Source organism: Heterodontus francisci, chromosome 4, assembly GCF_036365525.1.
Source record: "Heterodontus francisci isolate sHetFra1 chromosome 4, sHetFra1.hap1, whole genome shotgun sequence".
NCBI classification, from domain to species: domain Eukaryota; kingdom Metazoa; phylum Chordata; class Chondrichthyes; order Heterodontiformes; family Heterodontidae; genus Heterodontus; species Heterodontus francisci.
Window position 1 is genome coordinate 105,961,901 of NC_090374.1, and position 24,319 is coordinate 105,986,219.

General features: G+C 45.2%; 1 protein-coding gene across 4 annotated transcripts in view; it reads left to right on the forward strand.

Annotated features, from left to right (window-relative positions):
- Positions 1-2,945: 2,945 nt before the first annotated feature.
- The window catches only part of mfsd3 (major facilitator superfamily domain containing 3), a 130,869-nt gene continuing 109,495 nt past the window's right edge, over positions 2,946-24,319 (forward strand). For 2 of the 4 annotated variants that reach the window (XM_068029962.1, XM_068029963.1), the window contains exons 1-2: positions 2,946-3,421; positions 6,215-6,948. In XM_068029962.1, the coding sequence (XP_067886063.1) occupies positions 6,279-6,948 (670 nt within the window). In that variant the 5' untranslated portion in view covers positions 2,946-3,421; positions 6,215-6,278. The remainder of the gene's footprint in view (positions 3,422-6,214; positions 6,949-24,319) is intronic. The other 2 variants (XM_068029961.1, XM_068029960.1) reach the window with 2 other exon arrangements.

Here is a 24,319-nt window from a genome sequence, read left to right on the forward strand (position 1 = left end):
GCGCAAGGGGAGAGCCAACTGTGTAACAGCCCCGACAACCAATTTTATCTGCAGCACCTGTGGAAGAGCCTGTCACTCTAGAATTGGCCTTTATAGCCACTCCAGGCGCTGCTTCACAAACCACTCCTCGAGACAAGGAGGCCAAAGAAGAAGAAGATTAGCTGTAAAGCATTTGGGGAGTCCTGATATCATGGAAGGCACTATGTAAATGCATGTTTTTTTTTCCTTTGATGCAATTTGTGTTCTGGTGGATTCAAATTCTCTCTTCAGGAAATCTCTGTGTAAATCCTTGATGTGACAATGGCTGGCAACTTCTGGGTACTTCAGCATGAGACTGCCTGTTGCTGTCTGCTGTGCTGTGCTTCTGTTGAGGCAGTCTGACCCAGCTAGCTTTCTGAAAATATACTAAGTATTGGTTGAGGGGTTGGCAAGTGAGCAAACATACGAACATCCTGAGAGTGGTCAATATCTGACACTCCTGTTGTCCTATGGATCTGGGGCTCATTACTTCCACTGATTTGAAAGAGTGCAGACTGCAGAAGATGAGCGTCTCCTTAAAAGCCCCTATTCACTTGCTTCACCAATCTGTTCAAACTAGAGAAGGCCTTAAGGAGTGACTTAAAGGAGAAGTAAAGAGGTGGAGGGGCTTAAGAAGGGAATTCCGGAGCTTAGGAATTAGGGAACTGAAGACACAGCCGCCAATGGTGGGACTATGAAAATCTCCAAAGTGGATGTAGTCTTTCTAAGGAAAACGTCTGTCTATTCGAGGCAGAGAACCTCATGGGGTAGTATTGAGGCAGAGTATACTCCCTGTCTGAGTAAGCGCAGTCTCAATCAACGGGTGGGAATCGGAAAGTTTCCCGATCAAATCTGGAGTCAGACAGGGCTGCCTTCTGTCCCCGGTCTTGTTTGTTTGCTGTATTGAACCCTTTGCTGAGTCTATTAGGAAGGATGCGAGCATAAGAGGGGTGACAATCCCAGGCAGCGGAGGCACTCAGGTCATAACCTCCCTGTACATGGATGACGTCGCCGTTTTCTGCTCGGATCCGCTGTCCGTGCGCAGACTGATGAGCATCTGCGACCAGTTCGAACTGGCCTCGGGAGCCAAAGTTAACCACGGCAAGAGCGAGGCCATGTTCTTTGGCAACTGGGCTGACAGATCCTTTGTCCCCTTCACCGTCAGGTCAGATTACCTGAAGGTGCTGGGGATATGGTTCGGAAGGGCCGAGGCGTGCACCAAAACATGGGAGGAGCGAGTAGCCAAGGTACGACAAAAGTTGGGCATGTGGGGGCAGCGATCTCTCTCCATTGTGGGTAAGAACCTGGTCATCAGGTGCGAGGCGCTCACGTTGTTGCTCTACGTGGCGCAGGTCTGGCCCATACCCCACTCCTGCGCCGTGGCAGTCACCCAAGCCATTTTCCGCTTTGTCTGGGGATCTAAAATGGACCGGGTCCGGAGGGACACAATGTTCAAATCTCTGGACAAGGGCGGGAAAAATGTACCCAACGTGGCCCTCATCCTGATGACCACCTTCGTGTGCGGCTGCATCAAGCTCTGTGTAGATCCCCAGTATGCAAACTCCAAGTGTCACTATGTGCTGAGGTTCTATCTGTCCCCGGTGTTGCGAAGGATGGGCCTGGTCACATTGCCGTGGAACGCTCCGTGCAGTTGGGCGGTGCCGTACCACCTATCCTTCGTGGAGCAGTTTCTGCGGGAAAACACCTTTGACCACCGGTCCATCAGGCAGTGGTCCGCACGGAATGTCCTCAAGGCCCTACGGGAAAAGGAAACGGTGGATCCTGTCGGATTGTTCCCCGAGCAGACCGTCAAAGTCATTTGGCGGAATGCCTCATCACCAGAACTTTCAAACAAGCACCAAGACGTAGCTTGGCTGGTGGTGAGAAGGGCCCTCCCCGTCAGATCCTTCATGCACACCCGAAGTCTCGCCCCCTCCACACAGTGCCCCCGCGATGGCTGTGGTGGGGAAGAGACGGCCGCCCACCTCCTCCTGGAATGTGCCTTTGCAAAGCAGGTGTGGAAAGAGATGCAGTGGGTTTTGTCAAGGTTCATCCCAAGCAGCTCTGTAACACAGGAGTCTGTGCTCTACGGGCTGTTCCCAGGGACGCACACCGAGACAAACATCAACTGCTGCTGGAGGACTATCAATTCGGTGAAAGACGCCCTTTGGTCTGCCCGAAACTTGCTGGTCTTCCAGCGCAAAGAGTTGTCCACCACCGAATGTTGCAGACTGGCACATTCCAAGGTCCAGGACTACGTGCTGAGGGACGCACTAAAGCTTGGGGCAGCCGCAGCAAAGGCTCAATGGGGAAAGACCACAGTGTAAGGTTCCCCCACCAAGCTGGACTGAGGGGCTGGATCAATGGGAAACCCCTCGAACTGTATCGTTAATATTCTCAATTGCTGTAAATGTAAAACTGTAATTGACATGACAATTGTGAAACAGAAGGGTTGGGAAGAAACTCATGACAGTATTGAAGGAAACTGATCTCCCTTGCAATGTTTGTATTTTTTGGTGCTGTTTGGAAACTGTTTGGCAATGTAATGTTTACAGATTTTTATGAATAAAGTATATTTTGGAAATAAAAAAAAATACTCCCTGTCTGAGTAATGTGAGACATGCAAACTACCTCCTATCCACACTAAGGCCATGGTGAGATGTCACAGACTGGGACAATTTCATAAAGATCTGTGGCCTGAGAGGAAAACTTACGACTGGGATGCTTTCTCACAACCTTCTGCCGCCGAGAGACAGAGTTGGATGTACTGCTTATCGCTGCAGCTTAGTTACTGTACCAGTTGTGACCTCAAGGGGGAAGAGCTGGCAAATAGAAAAAACACAATTCATTCAAAAACGGGATCAGGAGCTAGGGGACCAGGGCGGAGTGGAGGATAAGCACGACATGCTTTACCAAATGGCCTGTTTCCATGTTGTAACTTCTATGTGAAAAGAGATATTCACCAATCTTCGGGAGTATGTTGCCTGTATAGGCTTTCACTTCCCAATTTGTGGATGACGCCCTTTTTTCTGTTACTCAGTGCCTCTGCTTGGTGACTCATAAACACGCGTCAGTTTAGCTGTCAGGTGGACGACTATAACAGTGAGTGTGGCCGGCACCTAGACAGGGTTTTCCTCACTGTGTCACACTGCAGATTGTTGCAATCTTTCCTCTCCATTGTCCCCGGAGAGTGAGCACAGGGGCTCCCTCGCTGTGTCACACTGCAGATTACTACAATGTTTCCTCTCCATTGTCCCCGGACATTCTGCCATTGTCCATTGTCAGGGCGCCTTCCAGCCACTCGCAGGAGTCGGCGCTGCTGTTGGTTTCGTTAGCTGCATGACACTTGAAGAAAAAGCCGGACTCTTACTGCAACTTCACTCCTCTGGAGTGGCTGGACCAGGTAGTACGGATAGAGCGGGATTGTATATTTCAGTGAACGCTGTAGAAAATGTCTTGCAGTTGGGTGGGGGAAGACCCTCAAGCAATACGGACAATCCAACAGTGGACCATCTGTGCAGTGAAGAGCTGTGGTTCAGGTTAAAAGAGCGAACCGCCAATTGGCGCCAACAACCTGGAGACACTTCTTAAAGAGACATTATGACTATCAATTAATCCTACCTCTGCTTCTATTTCTGCCGATGTCACCTAGGGTTGCCAACCAAGATTGTCCTGTGTCCCAAGAAGTAAAGATTAATCTCCAGGGCACTTCTGTGAAGGGTGGCGCAGTGGTTAGCACCGCAGCCTCACAGCTGCAGCGACCTGGGTCCGGTTCTGGGTACTGCCTGTGCGGAGTTTGCAAGTTCTCCCTGTGGGTTTCTGCTGGGTGCTCTGGTTTTCTCCCACAGCCAAAGACTTGCAGGTTGATAGGTTAAATTGGTCATTATAAATTGCCCCTAGTGACTGGAGAATTGAGGGAAGGTGGGGATGTGGTAGGGAATATGGGATTAATGTTGGATTAGTATAAAATGGGTGGTTGATGGTCAGCACAGACTTGATGGGCTGAAGGGCCTATTTCAGTGCTGTATCTCTCTATGATGACCCAGTAGGAAAAGCATAATGGTTTTTTTTGAGGAGAAAAGGCTTTTTCATTTACTGTGAACTATTTATTAGTTACAAAAAATTGGTGATTGATATGGAGGCTGTTTTGTCAAGAATCATCCAAGAGTGTGTTTGCCTTCCATTGCTGGAGGTAGGCGGTTAACTGTGAGAACGGGCGTTTTAGGTTATCGAAGGTGGATATGTGAGGGTGGAGTGATTGGAGGCTGGAGGTCATGTGGTGGAATGTCCAGGAAAACATCTCGAATTTGCAACCCTAACATCACTTCTAGATTCAACTGTTCCAACACTTTATTAGCTTGTCATCTTTTGCACTTTATAAACACCAACTTGTTCTGAACTCCCCTGCTTGCATCCAGCTGTATGTCACTGCCCATTACTGCCTCTTTGCCGATCAGCATAACTTCTTTTTTCCCAATACTTATCTACACATCCCTTCACTTCAGTCTACTTTGCAATCTCCTTCAACTCCATATGCACCGCCCCCCTCCCCAACAAATGCCCTGTTCCTCTGACACCTCAGGTGGGAAACAGAGGTCGGGACTGTTTCTGGTCCTGAATCTGCTCCTTGGGGGGGGGAACGGTCACTCATTGTGATTTTCCCTGAATTGGTCAATTAATGGCCAGAGTGTAAGCTACCCTTCCAATTAAGGATGGCGGGAAGGCTTTCGAAGCTGGAGGGCTAATGAGAGGCCTTCCAGCTTGAAATGAGCAGCAGGCAGTGATGGCAGATAAGGAAGAGGTGTTTAAAAAATATGTTTTTCAGCCTGGCCACCACTTGCTGGGGGGGGGGGGAGGGGAGAGGATCTCTAGAAAGGACCTCTAGGCCTGCCTGGAGTGCTGTCTGGCCAAGGGGCTATCTCAACACCTAAACTGGGCCCTGTTGCCTGCTGGAACCTGGAGGCTGATGGACAATCTTCAATAGCCTCTTAACGAGCCACATGAGGTCGGGTAGCCATGCTGCCCCCACCCCACCCCAATTCCACTTCTGCAAAAATGGCCCAGGGATGGCATGGAGCTGGGGAACCGGCGCGCTGGAATTTTTAGCTCTCGCCCGCCTTCGATCTTGGGCCACAGGGAGGGCCAGAATTCCTGCCTCTAATCTTTTGTGTGACCTCCCCTTCACTTAATCATTGACGGGGGCTTTTCAGGCATCTTGATACTCACCTTTGGAATTCTCTACATCCCACCACAACTCTTAACATCTTATAAGCTTTATCCTAACACATCTTGTCAACGAAGCCTTAACCATTCTAATCTATCCTTGGCTCAGACTCTATTTACTTAAATGTATGAATGCAAGTTGTTTCTCAGTAAGGACTTGGGAGGGAGGTAAACCAGAAAAAGGTTTGAGTTTGTGGTTATATATGCTGGGAGGCAAATGAAATCCAGATCTGTCAGATCTGTCTTTTTGATTTCCAAATTTAATCTATTTTAATATATCTCATTATAATGAAAAATGAATGTGACTGTTTGTTTATTTAAATGAACCTCAATCTATTTCACTCTTTTGTTTTGAAATCTCAAATCCAAAGTTGACAGCTTTCCCAAGTATTAGATTTAATTCCAAAAAGTTATGTTTTATAGTGAATACATCGGAAAGAAAGAGACAAACTTGCATTCATTTAATGGTTTTACTATCCTCAGGATATTCCAAAGTGCTTCACAGCCCATTAATTACTTTTCAAGTGTAGTTACTGCTGTGTTTGCCTCTAGAATTACAGCTGATTTGCACTTAGTATGATCCAACAAACAGAAAATAAGACAAAGGACCAGTTAATCAAGACTGCGTTGCAGTGTTCCCATTTGAATCTTAGAATTTTATTTTCATTGGTAACAATATAATCTACGTGAACAATGATATTGACTGAAAAGGTTACTTAGTTAACTCTTAGCCTATAACAGGTTCAAGTAGATTCTAGTCTTTTTGAGTTCGTTAGTTGTTTTTCAACTCCTGCATAATGAACCAGAATTAGTACCAATATTATTGTAGTAAATCTACTTGATTACCAGTATGTTTTATTACTTTGCTATTAACCTTACAGAACTAAAATATACATTTAAAACACTGTTACTTTAGAGTACAATTAAAAATATTAGTGCTGTTTTTAAAGAAACAATGCCTTTTTTATTACAGATATTGAATTCATCACTGATTTACATGGAAGGGTTTGTTTTACCCTAGAGAACACCCAATTGAAATGGCACCCTTCAAACTGAAATTATTTGGCTTCTTGTACTTCGTACAGGGAATGCCCTATGGATTACAGTCCAGTTTATTACCAATTTACCTCCGAACTATTGGACTTTCATTTACCAAAATTAGTTTGACTAAACTATTGTATTTCCCATGGCTACTTAAGATACTCTGGGCTCCATTTGTGGATCAATATGGGACAAAGCAGAAATGGCTGCTGTCTAGCATGTTTGGACTGTTCTTATGTTGTTTAATAATGTCAAGATTGCATCCAAAGATTGATTTCCTAATTATGGTCTTCATCTTGCTGCTGATGAACTTGTTTGCTTCAGTTCAAGATATTGCTGTTGATGGCATAGCAGTGCGATTGCTCAGTCATGAGGAAGTTGGCTACGGCAACACCATCCAAGTTGTAGGTTATAAGATGGGCTCTCTCGTTGCAGGAGCAGGGCTTTTGACAGTGATGGACCAGATTGGCTGGGATATGCTTTTTATAATGATCTCTGTTGTCTATGTGGTAGCAATAATTTGTGCCTGTTTCATCCCTGAACCGGAAAGAACCTCTGAAACAGAAACTAGGTTGCCTGTGCTGAATCCCCGTGAAATATTGGGAGAAGTACTTCGAGTGCCTGGGACAGTTTGGACTCTAATTTATGTCATCATTTATAAATTAGGTAAGTCTATCTTATATAAGTATGAATTGATAATTGTTAAAATTAATGTCCTCTCAGTGATTAGTGTTTTTTCCTTTTACCCCTTTCTTTGTTTTTGGTTCAACTAAAATTCTTATTCATCCTTCAGTTTTCAGTTCTGAAGTTTTTATCCCTCCAAAAAATGTAACTTGCCTTTTCTCGCTGCAAGTGCTGATTGGCCTGCTGTGTATTTCCAGTAATTTTTGTTTTTGTTATATGTTAAAATGTTTGTTTTGTCAGAAAACTTTTGGATACAATCTTGTCAAATTCTAATTCAGTCAGAGATGTTTACAAATAGCTAAGTTGCATTATTGTGTTGTGTAATTGTCTTAATTTATATGGCACTTAGCTTGCTACAGCAGGTGACGATCTATGCAGCTAATGCATTGCACATTGTTATACTTCTACTTGTTGGTCAAAACTAAATAGACAAGCTTCATCACTAAATTCTAGAATAAGGTCTCTAGAAAATAGCCCTTATAAACTAAGTGAACCATAGCACACTAATTGTAGTTCATCTAAGTCTAGTGCACTTAGACATCATGACTACATTAAAGCTGAAAGATAAGTAAGCTATGTGTGGGTAGGTGGGGGCGTGGTGCACTGGCGGCAGAGTTGTTGTGGGGATAGCCATTGCCGCTAGGGGACCCCTACGTTGGCCTTGGAGGCCCCCCACAGGAACCGACTGGGAAGCCGTCAGGATTTCCTTGCAGTCTCCCCATATAGCGGCGGGCCCTCCTGACGTGGGCAAAATGCCTGCTCGAGCAGGAATTGGCCTTTTTGGGCGGTCATGCTGCGAGAGTTCCCACTGCTGATAATAAGTCATGGGGGCTGGAACATCTCGGGCTCCCCTCCCAATGCGTTCCCTGCCATATTGCCAGCCCTCCTCCTTCCTAGCCCGTCTCCAATGGGCCAGGAAAATTCAGCCCTATATTTTAAGTTGCTCTGTTCTTTGGTTTTAATTATCAGGGAGTGATTATTTTGTTGTACATGGTTGAAATAGTTTTGGGAAAAAAATGGAAATGTTGGTGCACGTCATAAGTCTTGTCATAGTTGACATTTCGAGTATTGCCCTATGTAAATTTTGTTTTTTCAGCATAATGCTGCTCTTTTAAAAATACAAAACATTCTAGATCCTAAAACACCTGCTCCCTGATTGGTTTGCAGATAATACTCACTTTGTGTTCCAGTGAATATGGGTTTTACAAATTTTGGCTCTGTCCTAGACATTTTTGAAAGTTTACTGGTTCTTTGTGTAAATAGAAGTTGCATCCCTCAATATGGGAAGTTCACCGATAACATCCAGTATAGAGTCTTGCATTAGTGTGACCCAGGGGCAGTAACACAAAGATCCCTTTGTTATATGAACTGAATATCTGCAGCTCATTTCGGCAGTCTTCTGTGAGGTGGACTTATTAAAACTTTAATGGGGCAAGACAAGATACAGTCATCAATTTACTTTATTTTACAGTCACTGAGGTAGCAAATCTCACTTTACTTTTAACTCAATTTATGTGCTACCTTGTAATAAAAGAAAATAATTAACCTTGCCACATTGTCCTTGCTAGTGGCCAAGTCAACACTTATTTTTGGTTAGCCTTATAAATTGATAGTCTTATTGTGGACTCTCTTCTTAAAGGACACTGATCTAGGCCCTAACCATCCTCTATTAGCAAAACTTACCAACTGATTGGTAATTATATTTGCCCATTCGTTTGATCCCTCCCTGTAGTTGAAATCTGACTGCTTCACTGTCCAGGGATTCGTCAGTAGAGCTGCCAGTTAAATCAGTTATCACCCATGTCGAGGTGTGGGGCCTTTGAAACGAGCTCCTGTGAGGTAAAAAAGGGGTAAGACATTCCGATCCCTAATGTATGAATGTTTACTGGGATATTTTTAACAAACCTTCATTGTTTCTGGCAATCTGGATATACACTTTGCTTGACTTTTTTTATTCTTTCACGGGATGTGGGCATCGCTGGCCAGGCCAGCATTTATTGCCCATCCCTAATTGCCCTTCAGAAGCTGGTGGTGAGCCGCCTTCTTGAACCGCTGCAGTCCATGGGGTATAGGTACACCCACAGCGCTGTTAGGGAGGGAGTTCCAGGATTTTGACCCAGTGACATTGAAGGAATGGCGATATAGCTCTAAGTCAGGATGGTGTGTGGCTTGGAGGGGAACTTGCAGGTGGTGGTGTTCCTATGCATCTGCTGCCCTTGTCCTTCTAGGTGGTAGAGGTCGCAGGTTTGAAGGGTGCTGTTGAAGGAACCTTGGTGAGTTGCTGCATTGCATCTTGTATATGTTAAACACTGCTGCCACTGTGTACTGGTGGTGGAGGAAGTGAATGTTGAAGGTAGTGGATAGGGTGCCAGCATGTGGCTGTTCTGCACATCTGATCTCTTGAGACTACAGCTTAACTTCAATGCAATATTTATCTCTATAATATTAGCCTGTTTCACTGTAATTAGTTTCCATTATAAATGCAGACTTTTTTTTTATTCTTTCATGGATGCGGGCGTCACAGGCCAGGCCAGCATTTAGTGCCCATCCCTAATTGCCCTTGAACTGAGTGGCTTGCTAGGCCATTTCGAGAGCATGTAAGAGTCAGCCACATTGCTGTGGATCTGGAGTCACATGTAGGCCAGACCAGGTGAGGAAAGCAGATTTCCTTCCCTAAAGGACATTAGTGAACCAGATGGGTTTTTACAACAATCGACAATGGTTTCATGGCCATCATTAGACTAGCTTTAAATTCCAGATTTATTAATTGAATTCAAATTCCACCTTCTGCTGTGGTGGGATTCGAACCCATGTCCCCAGAGAAATACCCTGGGTCTCTGGGTTACTAGTCCAGTGATAATACCACTCGGCCACCGTCTCCCCATAGAATTTATGACTTCAAAATAGTAACTGAATTCAGCATGTCTGGTCTAATTATCCCTGCGTTCTAACAAAGTTCATCTGAAAATTATACTTGGTCTTGAGTCTCTGTCTGCAACTAGTAATGCATTAACAATCTTCTGGCTAAGGACACTTTGGGCAGAATTTTGAACTTTGGGCTGATTGGGGTGGGAAGGGAGATGGGCGGGCCTGGAATTTTGCGCTGCCCGCTGGTGTGTCGGTTTGCGGGCACTCACCCCCCCCCCCCCCCGAGCAACCTTTGAGAAGGTCGGGTTGGATGAAGAATGGCAACCTGCCTGCACGCCGGTAGCCCACACCGACTGGAATTTTCCAGTTGGCAGGCAGGCCCCACATTGTGACTGAAACATGGCCAGTGAGAGGAAGTGGCCTCCTGATGGGATTGGGGGTGGGGGCTGCGCTTCATTCCACTTAAGGACCCTCCCCCTGCGCCCACAGCTGCAGCTGCTGCTTCTCCGCGTTCACGGCCTGGCAGCTGTGGCCATTTTTCAATCAAAGTTTTTTTGCCTGGTCTTCAGAGGGTGCCTCCATTGTGAGTCACCCTTTCTCTCTCTGAAGGTGTCAGCAGCATTGGTAAGGCTGCCAATGTATCATCACTGGAGGGCCTCCTATTGGACCTCCAGCCTCAGGAGCCCAGCGCGCGTGTCCTTCAACCACTAGTGGGCCAGCTCGCCAAAAATCACATCATGTGACTATTTCTGAGACGGTGCGGGGCCAGGACCTGCATTTAATCCCGACGTTGGGATCCCAAATCCAAATGGAAAATCCAGCCCCCCCTTGTCTACCAAAACCCATGCTAACTAATGAGTTGCAGAGAGATTAAGTATTAATATTCTTGTTTTTTAAATTATTCTTATGAAGTTTTGTTTCTGTCTGAAAGATTGGTCAAATTGCTCTTCCATCAATTAATTATGTGCAATCTTTGATTTCCTGTTTCCTAATGTTTATTTTCAACTTCCGTTACCTCACTAATCATAGTGCAAAAAAACTTCTCTGCTCCAAAAAAAATCCCCCATCACATTCCACGAAAAGGTCTCCCCAGTCAGATTACAACAAAAAAATTCAGCTTAATCCCTATGATAGACCAAGCACGACATTTCCTTATCCACCACACCGTATTCAGCTAAAAATAAATGTATCACATAACACAAATTTAAAAAATCAATAGTAGGTAAAAGACCGTACTCATCCTTTTTTCATTTGTTCCAATGTGTTTTCCTTGCACACCCTAACATACCCTGTCAAGGCTGATGAGCATCTCTGCTCTCAGATATATCCTCCCCCACAATTCATGGCTTGTCCAGTTGAGACACAACTTGAGCAATACATACCAGAAAGTACATGCACACAGAGACCTCACTGTACACTTTACTGGTTAGCCTCCTTTGGCACTTGTGAAAATACATAGAGTGTGAAGAGTGTTTCCTGCTAAATTATTAGAAGGAATTTTAAAAAAATTCACTGTACAATACTGGTTTCATCAAGGCTCTCTGGACAACAAGTGTTGGTTGTCAAATTGTACACCCAAATTACTGCTGCCACTGTTGAAAATTGTTATCTCAGGATCGAGCTTAGTACCTTCCTGACCTAGAATGGCTCATTCTTTTCACAGTAGAGAGGGAATTTACCAATTGAATCTATCAAGGAACTAGATTTTGTTGGTTTTAGAAATTTTATTTTCTGACAGTTATCGTTAACAATGTGACAACTTTACTGATCTTGAGACAATAACCATATTTTCCAAATTGTTCACTTATTTGAAACAACAGCTTATATTTATATAGTGCCTTTAAATAATTAAAATGTCCCAAGGTGCATCACATGAACATTATCAAGCAAAATTTGACACTGAGCCACATGAGGAGATATTGGAGTATTTATGGAGTATCTTAAATGGACAAAGAGGTGGAGAGGCGGAGAAGTTTAGGGAGGGAATTCCAGAGTTTTAGGGCCTCAGCAGCTGAAGGCAGGGCCACCAAAAGTGAAGCGATGAAAATTGGGGATATGCAAGATACCAGCATTGGATGAGCGCAGGTACTTGGGCTGAGTATAATGCAATAGGAGATGGAGTTAAAGAGGAGTGAGGCCATGGAGGGATTTGAAAACCAGGCTGAAAATCGGTATTGTGAGCCAAGATAGGACAGTGAGCACAGAGATAATGAGTATATGGAATGGTCTGAGTTAGGATAGGGACAGTAGAGGTTTGGATGAACTCAAGTTTACTGAGAAAACTGTTGATTAATGATGAAAAAGATTGAACTGAGTTTGCTGTGGAGTTCCCTCTGATGGAACAGCAGATTCATGGTTTTGTTTCTGAAGTGTGTGTCTGCTCCCTCTAGTGGTATACTTTTGGTTTAGTCTTGTCAGTAATCAATCGTGAAGCACCCTCTGGTGGAATATGTGAGAAATATATGTTGAAGGGTAGGAATTTGGCATTAATGAAGATAGTCTCAGATTTTAATTTCATAATATTTCAGGATTCCAGTTACTGATCTGTTAGCTATAGACAGATATTTTTTAAATTGGAATTAAAAAGCTAGTGATCATGAAACCATTGTTGATTGTTGCAAAAACCCATCTGGTTCACTACTGTCCTTCAAGGAAGGAAATCTGCTGTCCTTATCTGGTCTGGCCTGCATGTGACTCCAGACCCACAGCAATGTGGTTGACTCTTACATGCCCTCTGAAATGGCCTACTAAGCCTCTCAGTTGTATCAAACCGCTACAAAGTCTAAGAGAAGGAATGAAACTGAATGGACCACCCGGCATTGACCAAGGCACCAGAAACGCCAACAGCAAACCCAGCCCTGTTGACCCTGCAGAGTCCTCCTTACTAACATCTGGGGGCTTGTGCCAAAATTGGGAGAACTGTCTGAAAAACTAGTTAAGCAATAGCTTGACATAGTCATACACACGGAATCATACCTTGCAGACAATGTCTCAGACAGCACCACCATCCCAAGGTATGTCCCCCCACCGACAGGACAGACCCACCAGAGATGGCGGCACAGTGATATATAGTCAAGAGGGAGTTTCTCTGGGAGTCCTCAACGTTGACTCCATACCCCATGAAGTGTCAAGGCATCAGGTCAAACATGGGCAAGGAAGCCTCCTACTGATTATCACCTACGGCCCTCCCTCAGCTGATGAATCACTGCTTCTCCATGTTGAACACCAATTGGGAGAAGCACTGAGGATAGCAAGGACACAATGTACTCTGGGTGGGGGACTTCAATATCCATCACCAAGAGGGGCTCGGTAGTACCATGACTGATCGAGCTGGTCTAGTCCTAAAGGATATAGCTGCTAGACTGGGTCTGCAGCAGGTGGTGAGGGAACCAACAAGGGGGAAAAGCCTACTTGACCTCGTTTTCACCAATTTACCTGTTACAGATGCATCTGTCCATGATCGTATTGGTAGCGGTGACCACTGCACAGTCCTTGTGGAGACAAAGTCCCGTCTTCACACTGAGGGTACCCACAATAGTGTTGTGTGGCACTACCACTGTGCTAAATGGGATAGATTTCAAACAGATCAAGCAACTAAAAACTGGGCAACCATGAGGCGCTGTGAGCCATCAGCAGCAGCAGAATTGCATTCAACCACAATCTGTAACCTCATGGCCCGGCATATCCCCCACTCTACCATTACCATCAAGCCGGGGGACCAACCCTGGTTCAATGACCCTGGGGCGGCGCAGTGGTTAGCACTGCAGCCTCACAGCTCCAGCGACCTGGGTTCAATTCTGGGTACTGCCTGTGTGGAGTTTGCAAGTTCTCCCTGTGTCTGCGTGGGTTTCCTCCAGGTGCTCCGGTTTCCTCCCACAGCCAAAAGACTTGCAGGTTGATAGATAAATTGGCCATTATAAATTGCCCCTAGTGTAGGTAGGTGGTAGGGGAATATAGGGACAGGTGAGGATGTAGTAGGAATATGGGATTAGTGTAGGATTAGTATAAATGGGTGGTTAATGGTCGGCACCGACTCGGTGGGCCGAAGGGCCTGTTTCAGTGCTGTATCTCTAAATCAAATCTAAATCATAAATCAAATGAGGAGCGCAGGATTGCATGCCAGGAACAGCACCAGGCATACCTAAAAAAACAAGAGGTGTCAACCTGGTGAAGCTATAACACAGGACTACTTGCATTCCAAATAGCAGAAGCAGCATGCAATAGTCAGGGCTAAGTGATCCCACAACGAACGGATCAGATTGAAGTCCTGCCGCATCCAGTCGTGAATGGTGGTGGACAATTAAACAACTGACAGGAGGAGAAGGCTCCACAAATATCCCCATCCTCAATTCTGGGTGAGCCCAGTACATCAGTGCAAAATACAAGACTGAAGCATTTGCATCCATCTTCAGCCAGGTGCCTCCTCCTGAGGTGCCCAGCATCACAGATGCCAGTTTACAGCCAATCCAATTCACTCCATGGTGATATCAAGAACGGGCTGAAGGCACTGGATACTCCAAAGGCTATGGGCCCTAACCACATTCCGCCAGTAGTACTGAAGACATCTGCTCCAGAACTAGCCGCGCCCCTTTCAAAGCTGTTCCAGTACACCTACACAGCAATGTGAAAAATTGCCCAGGTATGTCCCATGCACAAAAAGTAGGACAAATCCAACCCAGCCAATTACCAGCCTATCAGTCTACGCTCGAACATCAGCGAAATGATGGAAGGGGTTGTCAACAATGCTATCAAGCGGTACTTGCTCCGCAATAACCAGCTCACTGATGCTCAGTTTGAGTTCCGCCAGGGCCACTTAGCTCCAGACCTCATTACGGCCTTGGTTCAAACATGGACAAAAAAACTGCACTCAAGAGGTGAGAGTGACTACTCGACATCAAGGTAGCATTTGACCGAGTATTGCATCAAGGAGTCCTAGCAAAACTGGAGTCAATGGGAATCAGGGGGAAAACTCTCTGCTGGTTGGAGTCATACCTAGCACAAAGGAAGATAGTTATGGTTGTTGGAAGTCAATCATCTCAGTCCCGGACATCACTGCAGGAGTTCCTCAGGGTAGTATCCTAGGCCCATCCATCTTCAACTGCTTCATCAATGACCTTCGCTCGATCATAAGGTCAGAAGTGGGGATGTTTTCTGATGATTGCACAATGTTCCTTCCGCACCATTCGCGACTCCTCAGATACTGAAGCAGCCCATGTTCATATGCAGCAAGACCTGGGCAATATCCAGGCTTGGGCTGATATGGCAAGTGCCAGGCAATGACCATCTCCAACAAGAGACAATCTCACCATCTCCCCTTGACATTCAATGGCAGTGCCATCGCTGAATCCCCCACTGTCAACATCCTGGGGTCACCATTGACCAGAAACTGAACTGGTCCAGCCACATAAATGCTGTGGCTACAAGAGCAGGTCAGAGGCTAGGGATTCTGCGGTGAGTAACTTACCTCCTGTCTCCCCAAAACCTGTCCACCATCGATAAGGCACAAGTCAGGAGTGTGATGGAATACTCTCCACTTGCCTGGATGGGTGCAACTCCAACAACACTCAAGAAGCTCGACACAATCTAAGACAAAGCAACCCACTTGATTGGCACCCCATCCACCACCTTCAACATTCACTCCCTCCACCACAGACGCATAGTTGCAGCAGTGTGTACCATCTGCAAGATGCATTGCAGCAACTCACCAAGGCTGCTTCGACAGAACATTCCAAAGCTGCGACCTCTACCACCTAGAAGGACAAGGGCAGCAGATGCATGTTACCACCACCACCTGCAAGTTCCCCTCCAAGTCACTCACCATCCTGACTTGGAGCCATATAGTCATTCCTTCACTGTCGCTGGGTCAAAATCCTGGAACTCCCCACCTAATAGCACCCAAGGTCTTTCGTGGTTCAAGAAGGCAGCTCACTACCAACTTCTCAAGGGCAATTAAGGATGAGCAATAAATACTGGCCTGGCCAGCGACACGTGCATCACGTGAACGACTAAAAAAAACTGGTGACCTTGTCTGCCAATTATCTGCACTACTATTGCATAACCTACTTAACAGGATTTAACTATGTAAATGCACTTTTGAGTTTTTGTCCTGCATGTGTAGTGGTCTACGTTATTATCAGTGCTGTAGAGGATGTTAAGTGGTGCGAGTTATAAGCAGTCATGAATGACCGTCTTCAAACTGCAGTGCCCTTCAAAAAAAAAACGGCAGCTTTCAGGATATTAGATGAGTGTTTAAAAATCATGACTACAATACTGTTACAGCTTCTGCTTTGTACTGTGTCCAAAGTTATTTAAGATCAAGTTCATGGTTATCTCTTCTAGCAAGTACTAGAAATTTCAATGCAATATGTTATTCAAGGCTAGACTCTGTATTTACAAATGGGCAATCATATATAATTATTTTAAGGGGACAGCCAAATATTCAGAATAGTACCAAGAGTGCTCTTGATTCTAACCTCCCAACCTCAAAATGTTCTTAATTTCAATGTTATATTACTGTCTCATTTTATATGTCTCTAAAAGTAATGCTATCCAAGATAAGTAGTCAAAGTAGCCATAAAAACAGAAAATGCTGGAAATACTGAGCAGGTCTGGCAGCATCTGTGAGAGAGAAACAGAGTTTCTGGTGATAATCTTTCAGTTGAGCTGAGCTGTCATTTAATCACTACCATTCATCCTATCACAGACCATTCCCTTATATTATGTTCCTGTGTGCCTGCCCCCCCACCCCCACCCCACTTTCCTGGTTTTGCATTTGCTGAAAGGCTTTTCATTTCGAACATCTTCCAGTTCTGATGAAAAGTCATCCACCTGAAATATTTACCCTGTTTCTGCACAGATGCTGCCTGACATGCTGAGAGATTCGAGTATTTTCTTTTTTTATTTTAAAATTCGACTTTCCATGGTGTTATGCTTTTATTCTGGTGTCAAAAGTAGCATGTCCGATCAGAGATTCAACTTCTGTCCAGTGTGTACAGCAGTCTATAATTTGTTCCGGGGTTCTATAAATTTCTCACACTTACAGTGGTGGGATGGGCAATGATTCTCAATTTTGTGATCATTAACACAGTTTCTATAGCTTGATTTTGTTTTAAGATCAAACCATGTTTCTCGGGCTGTCTTTTTTTGATTTTGTTTATTCATTTCTTCATTCTAATTTACATTCAAATCATTGCGCTGAATTTTTGCCACGAATTGGGGGCGAGTATGGAGGCAGGCAGGGGCGAATATTAGCGCCACCGGCTATTGTGCCGGTTTTGCGTCACTGTTTTGACCGTCGGCAATTTTGCTCAGGATTATTGGCCAGTTGAACTTCTTAATGAGCTTGATGCCATTTTGTTAGGGCCAGTTTGGAATTTTTGTGAGAAGTGCCCATGCTGAATGGGGAGGTGGCCGGGGAGTCAAAGCTCTTATCAAGATGGGCATCAGTGCAGGGCTCATCTCATCCAGGCATGTGTCATCTGAGTGCTACTCAAACCAAGAGAACTGCAAGCTCTGGAACTCGCCTTGATCTACCTGTGGGAATACTTCATTGAAGACACAGCCTGGAATAGATCCATTCTTATTGCCAATGCATGGTACACATCTCAGTGTTCCTTTCAAAGACCACGGCTTCCTGTCACCACTTCATGCCTCTTTTCCAGTCTTGCTATTAAAGATTGGAAGCTCGCATGTCTGAGATCATAGCTCAACATTTCCAGTGTTATTAATAAATTATAATGTGCACATTCAAAAGTGAAATAAACCCCAGTGAACCACTTAGTGCTCTGGCCAATGTGCTGGCTTCTGCTCTCAGCCACTCTCAGCGGTGCTCTCCTTGTGGCCTCAGATGAAGTGGAGGAAACCTGCTCGCGTGTGTCTACTTGCAGCTGAGATGCCAGTGGCGGTCGTCCTTGTCATGGGGATGCCACTGGGGGCACCTCCAGAGGCTGCTGCATAGTTGGACTCTCAGTCAGGGGGGCCAAGGATGGTGATGATGATGGCGGCATGTTGTGAGGGATAGCACCCTCATCCTCATCGGTGACAGCCTCAGCCCTTTGGCAGTGCTCTGGATTGGTGAGGGGATCAATGCTGGAACACGACTGGCATCCACTCCATGCCTTTTTGTGTCATCATTGCCACTGAATGGTCAATGCTACATATTCTGTCTGTTTCAATGTGCTGCCTGCATTCACTCCAAGTCCTGCCACATATGGCTCTCCATGAGATTTATACCCATGTGTTCAAAGCCCTAAGTCATGTTGGTGTACATGAGCAGAATGGACTCCTCCATTCTCAGCCCATTTCTCTACACTGCCTCAGGGAACTCTAACATGTGGATACACATCTCACTCTGCTGCTCAAAATATAGTCACCTTGCTTGTGACTTCTGAGGCCCTGCATCGCTGGTCCTCCATCCTCCGAGGGGGCTGTCCACAGCTGCCTCTGCCTCCGTCACCTGCTCTTGCTCATTAGTGCTGTGCTTGTCACCCAGTGCCATCTTTTCTAACTATACATGTGAGGACCCATCAATGAAAGTGTTTCTGCGCTGGTGGAGGGTGTGCTTGAATGATGTGACGGTGCTGGCTTTGCTGCTTCGATTTCTTAGAGGTCCCCAGTGATGCTGTTGAACAGTCATGCTCCCCGTCCATGACTGACCCTGTGGGAGACACAAGAAGGAGATCATGAGAACTAGCCTGTGATAGCAGAAGACTCCGCAAAGCTGAAGCTTCTCAATACAGCTGAGGCATTGGCATGCTGTCACACAGGGAGGAGGGCACTCCATTCCCCTTCATCTACAGAACTCAATATCTTTGCACCTACTCCAAGTATTCCCATCTCTCCATTGTCTACTTGGTCATGTGCAGCCACCGTGGCAATTTCCATTGCCGCCTCCTTATGGCTGTGAAGATCACGAGCTGGGGCAGTCCTCCTGTGCATGCCCGCTCCCATGAATTCTGCATCCTCACCTCCTGCAAGGACAAAAGAGAGAGAAATAAGGCAATATAATAAAAGCAAAATACTCCGGATGCTGGAAATCTGAAATAAAAACAAGAAATGCTGGAAATACTCAGCAGGTCTGGCAACATCTGTGGAGAGAGAAGCAGAGATAGCGTTTCAGGTCAGTGACCCTTCTTCGGAACTGGCAAATATTAGAAATGTGAAAGGTTTTAAGCAAGTATAGTGGGGGTGGGGCAAGAGATAACAAAGGAGAAGAAGGTGTAGATAGGACAAAGCCATAGAGAATAACCAACCAGAATGTCATGGAGCAAAGGCAAACAATATGTTAACGGTGTGCTGAAAGACAAAGCTGGCCTCGCTCATCAATGCCATCGGCTCATTTAAATAAGAAGCTGCTTGTATCAATGCTGCCAGGTCCTCAATAGTGCTAGGGCTTTGAGCCTTACAGATATGTCAGTATTTATCCTGAGCACATATTTCTCCCATATTCAGGAGCACCATGCACCCTCAGGCTGGTCAGCTGCTGGTGGCTGCAGACCTGGAGCTGGTCAGCTGGGTCTCTTAGTTTAGTTTAGAGATACAGCACTGAAACAGGCCCTTCGGCCTACCGAGTCTGTGCCGACCATCAACCACCCATTTATACTAATCCTACACTAATTCCATGTTCCTACCACATCCCCACCTGTCCCTACATTTCCCTACCACCTACCTATACTAGGGGCAATTTATAATGGCCAATTTACCTATCAACCTGCAAGTCTTTGGCATGTGGGAGGAAACCGGAGCACCCGGAGGAAACCCACGCAGACACAGGGAGAACTTGCAAACTCCACACAGGCAGTACCCAGAATTGAACCTGGGTCGCTGGAGCTCTTGTTGCACTAACCTTGCCAGAAAGTCATTAAACCTCTTGTGACACTGCATGCAGCTCCTCCAGGCAACACTGCGGCTACTGACATGTTCTGCCATCTTCAGCCAAACCTGTTTAGTTTGGCTGAGTCGACTTCGCCTGCCTCCCTCCGTGAACCTCTCACCTCTCAAGTACTGGCTCCAACAAAACCTCGAGGGCTGCATCAGGAAACTGAGAGCCCTGACCTGGGTGCCAGGCCTTTTCCTCTCCTCTTGCTGACCATGGGCTTCCATTACAACGCAAAATGGCTGCCACTATAATGGCTGCAATCACGCCTTTAAATTGGGCCCACACTTTACAAGTCCCACCTCCATCCTGTGCCCGCCATCGATAATTGGCCACCAAACCTGCCCTCCAGTTGATTAGCAGCTGACCTCAGGGAAAATCAAAGGCTGAGACTACATTGCCCATCCCCCTCCTCCCCCCAACCCCATTGTGTGATTGGGACCCTTAAATTGTTCCGTCATTGGGTTCCTGACCCCAAATGCAAAGTCTTGCCCGTTGTTTCTAAGTGCATTGTTGAGCAGAGATGTGAAGATTAGCACTGCATTTTCACATGATATTTTCACTTTTAGGATGGGATGTTAAACTAAGGTCCTGTAATTCTGTTGGATGCAGTAGATCCCATGACTCTATATCAAGAAGAGCACAGATCTCTCCAATGCCATGGACAATTATCATCCCTCAACCAACATTCACCAAAAATAGATTAACTGGTCCTTTATTTCAATACTCTTTGTGGGATCTTGCTGTGTCCAAATTGGCTGACACATTTGCCGATATCAGCAGCAACTGCACTTCAGAGTAATTAATCGGCTGAGAATATGAAAGGCGATATATATTTTCTGTTTTCATTTAACCTGGAAGTCTAATACCAGGTGCTAAAAATTAGATTTTGTTTCATCCTCCTGCACTAACATGCCCTGATAAGTGCAACATTCGCAGAGAAAAAGCTGTCTTTGAGTACTGAACAGAGTTGGAAAGGCCCAGTCCTCAATTCGGGACTATGGATAACTCCATAAGCCTTACTCTCTGCCATAAATGATTTAAAATCTGTTGATAGATTTGGGTTTCAAGTAATTGGAAGGGTTCTAGTTGTCCGTTCATTCTACAGTTCATCAATCTGTGAAGATGCATTCCGCATGCTGAAAAAAGGTGATAATTTTGGGTGGCCCCGTTCTATTACTTCATGTGAACCACTGGACAGTCATACATCAAAGAAGAATCTACCTCCTTTTTTGAGGCATTGCGTTGTGATGCTCTCAGTTGCCCCGATGTCCTGTATCCATCTCCCTCCAAATATTTGCATCTGTGGAGGTAATGTTGCTATTGCAACATCCCTAACCTTTGTAGACAGTTTTCAACTGTAACCTAATTCTTTTTTCTTCTTTTTTACCTAACTAATTGCATAGTGATTTCACTGCTGCATACTTGCTGTGTACGGTGCTATATTTGTTACATTTAGAAATTTGGGGTGATTTTATGCTGCACCAGATTTACCATATTGGTAAACTCCTTAAGTGTGATGTGAAGGAATATAAACAGGGAAAATGCATACATCTCCTCTTAAAAAAAATCCTGCCATCACAAGCTACTCCGATAGGGAACTTTGATTTCAGGTACTTATTTCTGATCCAGAATAAATCAATAGCTAGCATCCAAACATTATTGATGTGGCACTAATAAAGTAACAGAGCATGACAACTTCAATTAAAGGTCATACAATCCAATTTTACTGTCTGGTGAATAAATTTACTCATGTTTAGCATTGTTTGTTTTCAACAGAGCAAGTGTGCAAGGTCAGATATTTTCAGGATACTGGGTGAAATATTATTAGCATAAAATTAATCTGTAAATGGAAGAAAAATGTACATTTGTATTATACTTTCTCATCTCTGCAGAAATGTCTCAAAATATTTTGCATACTATTAATTACTTTAAAGTAACTGTTATCGAGGCCATTTGGCACACAGCAAGGTTCCAAAATAGCAGTGAGATGAATGATCAGTTAGTCTGCCTTGGTGGTGGTGTTTGTGAGAGCGTTGCTAGCCAGGACAGTAGGAGAGCGCTCTGCTCCTCTTCAGATGGTGTCATAAGATTTTTAGTACCCATTTGAGCTTGTCATCCTTGATTTAATGAAAGACTGCACCTCCAACAATGCAGTACTCCCTCAGTATTGTAATAAAAACAAAATACTGCGGATGCTGGAAATCTGAAATAAAAACAAGAAATGCTGGAACCACTCAGCAGGTCTGGCAGCATCTGTGGAAAGAGAAGCAGAGTTAACGTTTCGGGTCAGTGACCCTTCTTCGGGTTCCAAAGAAGGGACACTGACCCGAAACGTTAACTCTGCTCCCTCAGTATTGTCCTGGGTTGTCGGGCTAGTTTGTATGTTGAAGTCCTGCAGTGGACTTGAACACAAAGCAGCAGCATAACTCAAAGGTGAGAGTGCTATCAACAGAGTCAAGCTAGCATGTTAATGAAGATAAGAACTAAGAGCAGGAGTAGGCAATTCAGCCGTTCGAGCCTGCTCTGCCATTCAATATGATCATGGCTGATCTCATATCGGTCTCAACTCCACTTTCCTGCCCATTCTCCATAACCCTTCAACCCATTACTAATTAAAAATCTGTCTATCTCCTCCTTAAATTTACTCAATGTCCCGGCATCCACCGCACTCTGGGCTAGTGCATTCCACAGATTCACGACCCTTTGAGAGAATTAATTTCTCCTCATCTCTGTTTTAAATCTGCTACCCCTTATCCAAAAACTATAACCTCTCATTCTAGATTACCCCACAAGAGGAAACATCCTCTCTATGTCTACTTTGTCAATCTCCTTAATCATCTTATATACCTCAATTAGATCTCCTCTCATTCTTCTAAACTCCAGAGAGTAAAGGCCTAAACTGCTCAATCTCTCTTCATAAGACAAACCCCTCATCTCTGGAATCAATCTAGTGAGCCTCCTTGGAACTGCCTCCAGTGCAACTACATCCCTCCTCAAGTAATGAAACAGATGTAGAAAGCGTGTGAGAAAAATTTAGATTTTACTTTATCTCAGTCTGGTAGGACCTGAGCAAAGGTGGTGAAGAGGAAAGACTGCCAATATTTTCATGCAGTGCAGAATTGGCATTGTCAGTGAAATTTATCCCTACGTGGGCCTAATTTTAACTTTGTGTAAGTTTTGAGTGAATTAAAATCATGCCCATAATATCAGTTAGTTTTATGCTGCTTTAAACAGGCTCCGAGTGAAGATGGCTCCAAAAAATGGGTTCTGGGCAGTGGAATTGTTTCATGGCCTTAGACTAGTGTGAGGAAATCCTTCTCAATAACAACAATAAATTAAATTTGTGTAGAGAAACATCCCAAGGTTCTTCACAAGACAGAACGAATGGGTGCTGAACCTTTGTGAGACGAAGGGCTGGGTGCGGAACATGACGGCTGGGACACGCGCCACCGTGATTACGCGGTGGGTGGCCACGTTACATATTGACAGTGGCTACCCCCCTCCCCCCCCCACCCCCACCAATCACCAATCACGCGGTGGGGGCAGCCTTGGCGATGCCATTTACAGCGTCACTTGTTGAAGGAGCAGATGCTGGTGGCATTTTTAAAAGGTTGCCAGCCCTGCAAACAGCACGCCATAATGCAGAGTTCACCCCTTCCCCCCACACACTGTAACCAACAGAGTACAGGGTTCATCCGTTCATCCCTTCCCCATGGCACCAGCTTTCCCTGGACGGGAAAGTGAAGGCATGTGAGTGCCGCACGTTGCGCGCTGAAGATCGGGAACTGAAGGTAGGACCGCTGAGGTTTACATTTTAATTCATGCTAATATGTAATTTAAATATGCTAATTCGTGTCCTGTCACAGAGGGCAGAGGGGCTGCCACAGAGCTTCCCAGCCGCTGGGAAAATTGGGCCCATTAATCCCGGCGTTGGGTTCTGTGGCTGCCTCTCCGATTTTCCAGGCCCCCATTTCACCACGGAACCTGATGTCGGGCTCAGAACAAAATCCAGTCCTAATTGTGCATCTTAATGCATTTACTTATTGATCATTAACATCAAAATTGTGATTCATCAATAATTGGACCCAGAAATTTGTGAGTAAAGTCATAGAGTCGTACAGCATAGAAACAGGCCCTTCGGCCCACCGTGTCCATGCCGACCATAATGCTTATCTATACTAATCCCACCTGCCTGCATTAATTCCATATCCCTCTATGCCTTGCTCATTCAAGTACCTGTCCAAATGCCTCTTAAATGTTGCTACTGTTCCTGCCTCCACCACCACCTCTGGCAGCTCATTCCAGATACCCACTATTCTTTGTGTGAAAAATGTATCCCTTTGATCCCCTTTAAACCTCCTCCCTCTCACCTTAAATCTATGCCCACTAGTTTTAATCACCCCTACCATGGGAAACAGACTTCGGCTTGCTACCCTATCTATGCATCTCAAAATTTTATATACCTCTATCATGTCCCCTCTTAGCCTCCTTCGCTCCAGGGAAAACAGACCCAGCCTATCCAATCTCTCTTTATAACTCAAGCCCTCCAAACCAGGCAACATCCTTGTGAATCTTTTCTGCACCCTCTCCAGCTTAATCGCATCTTTC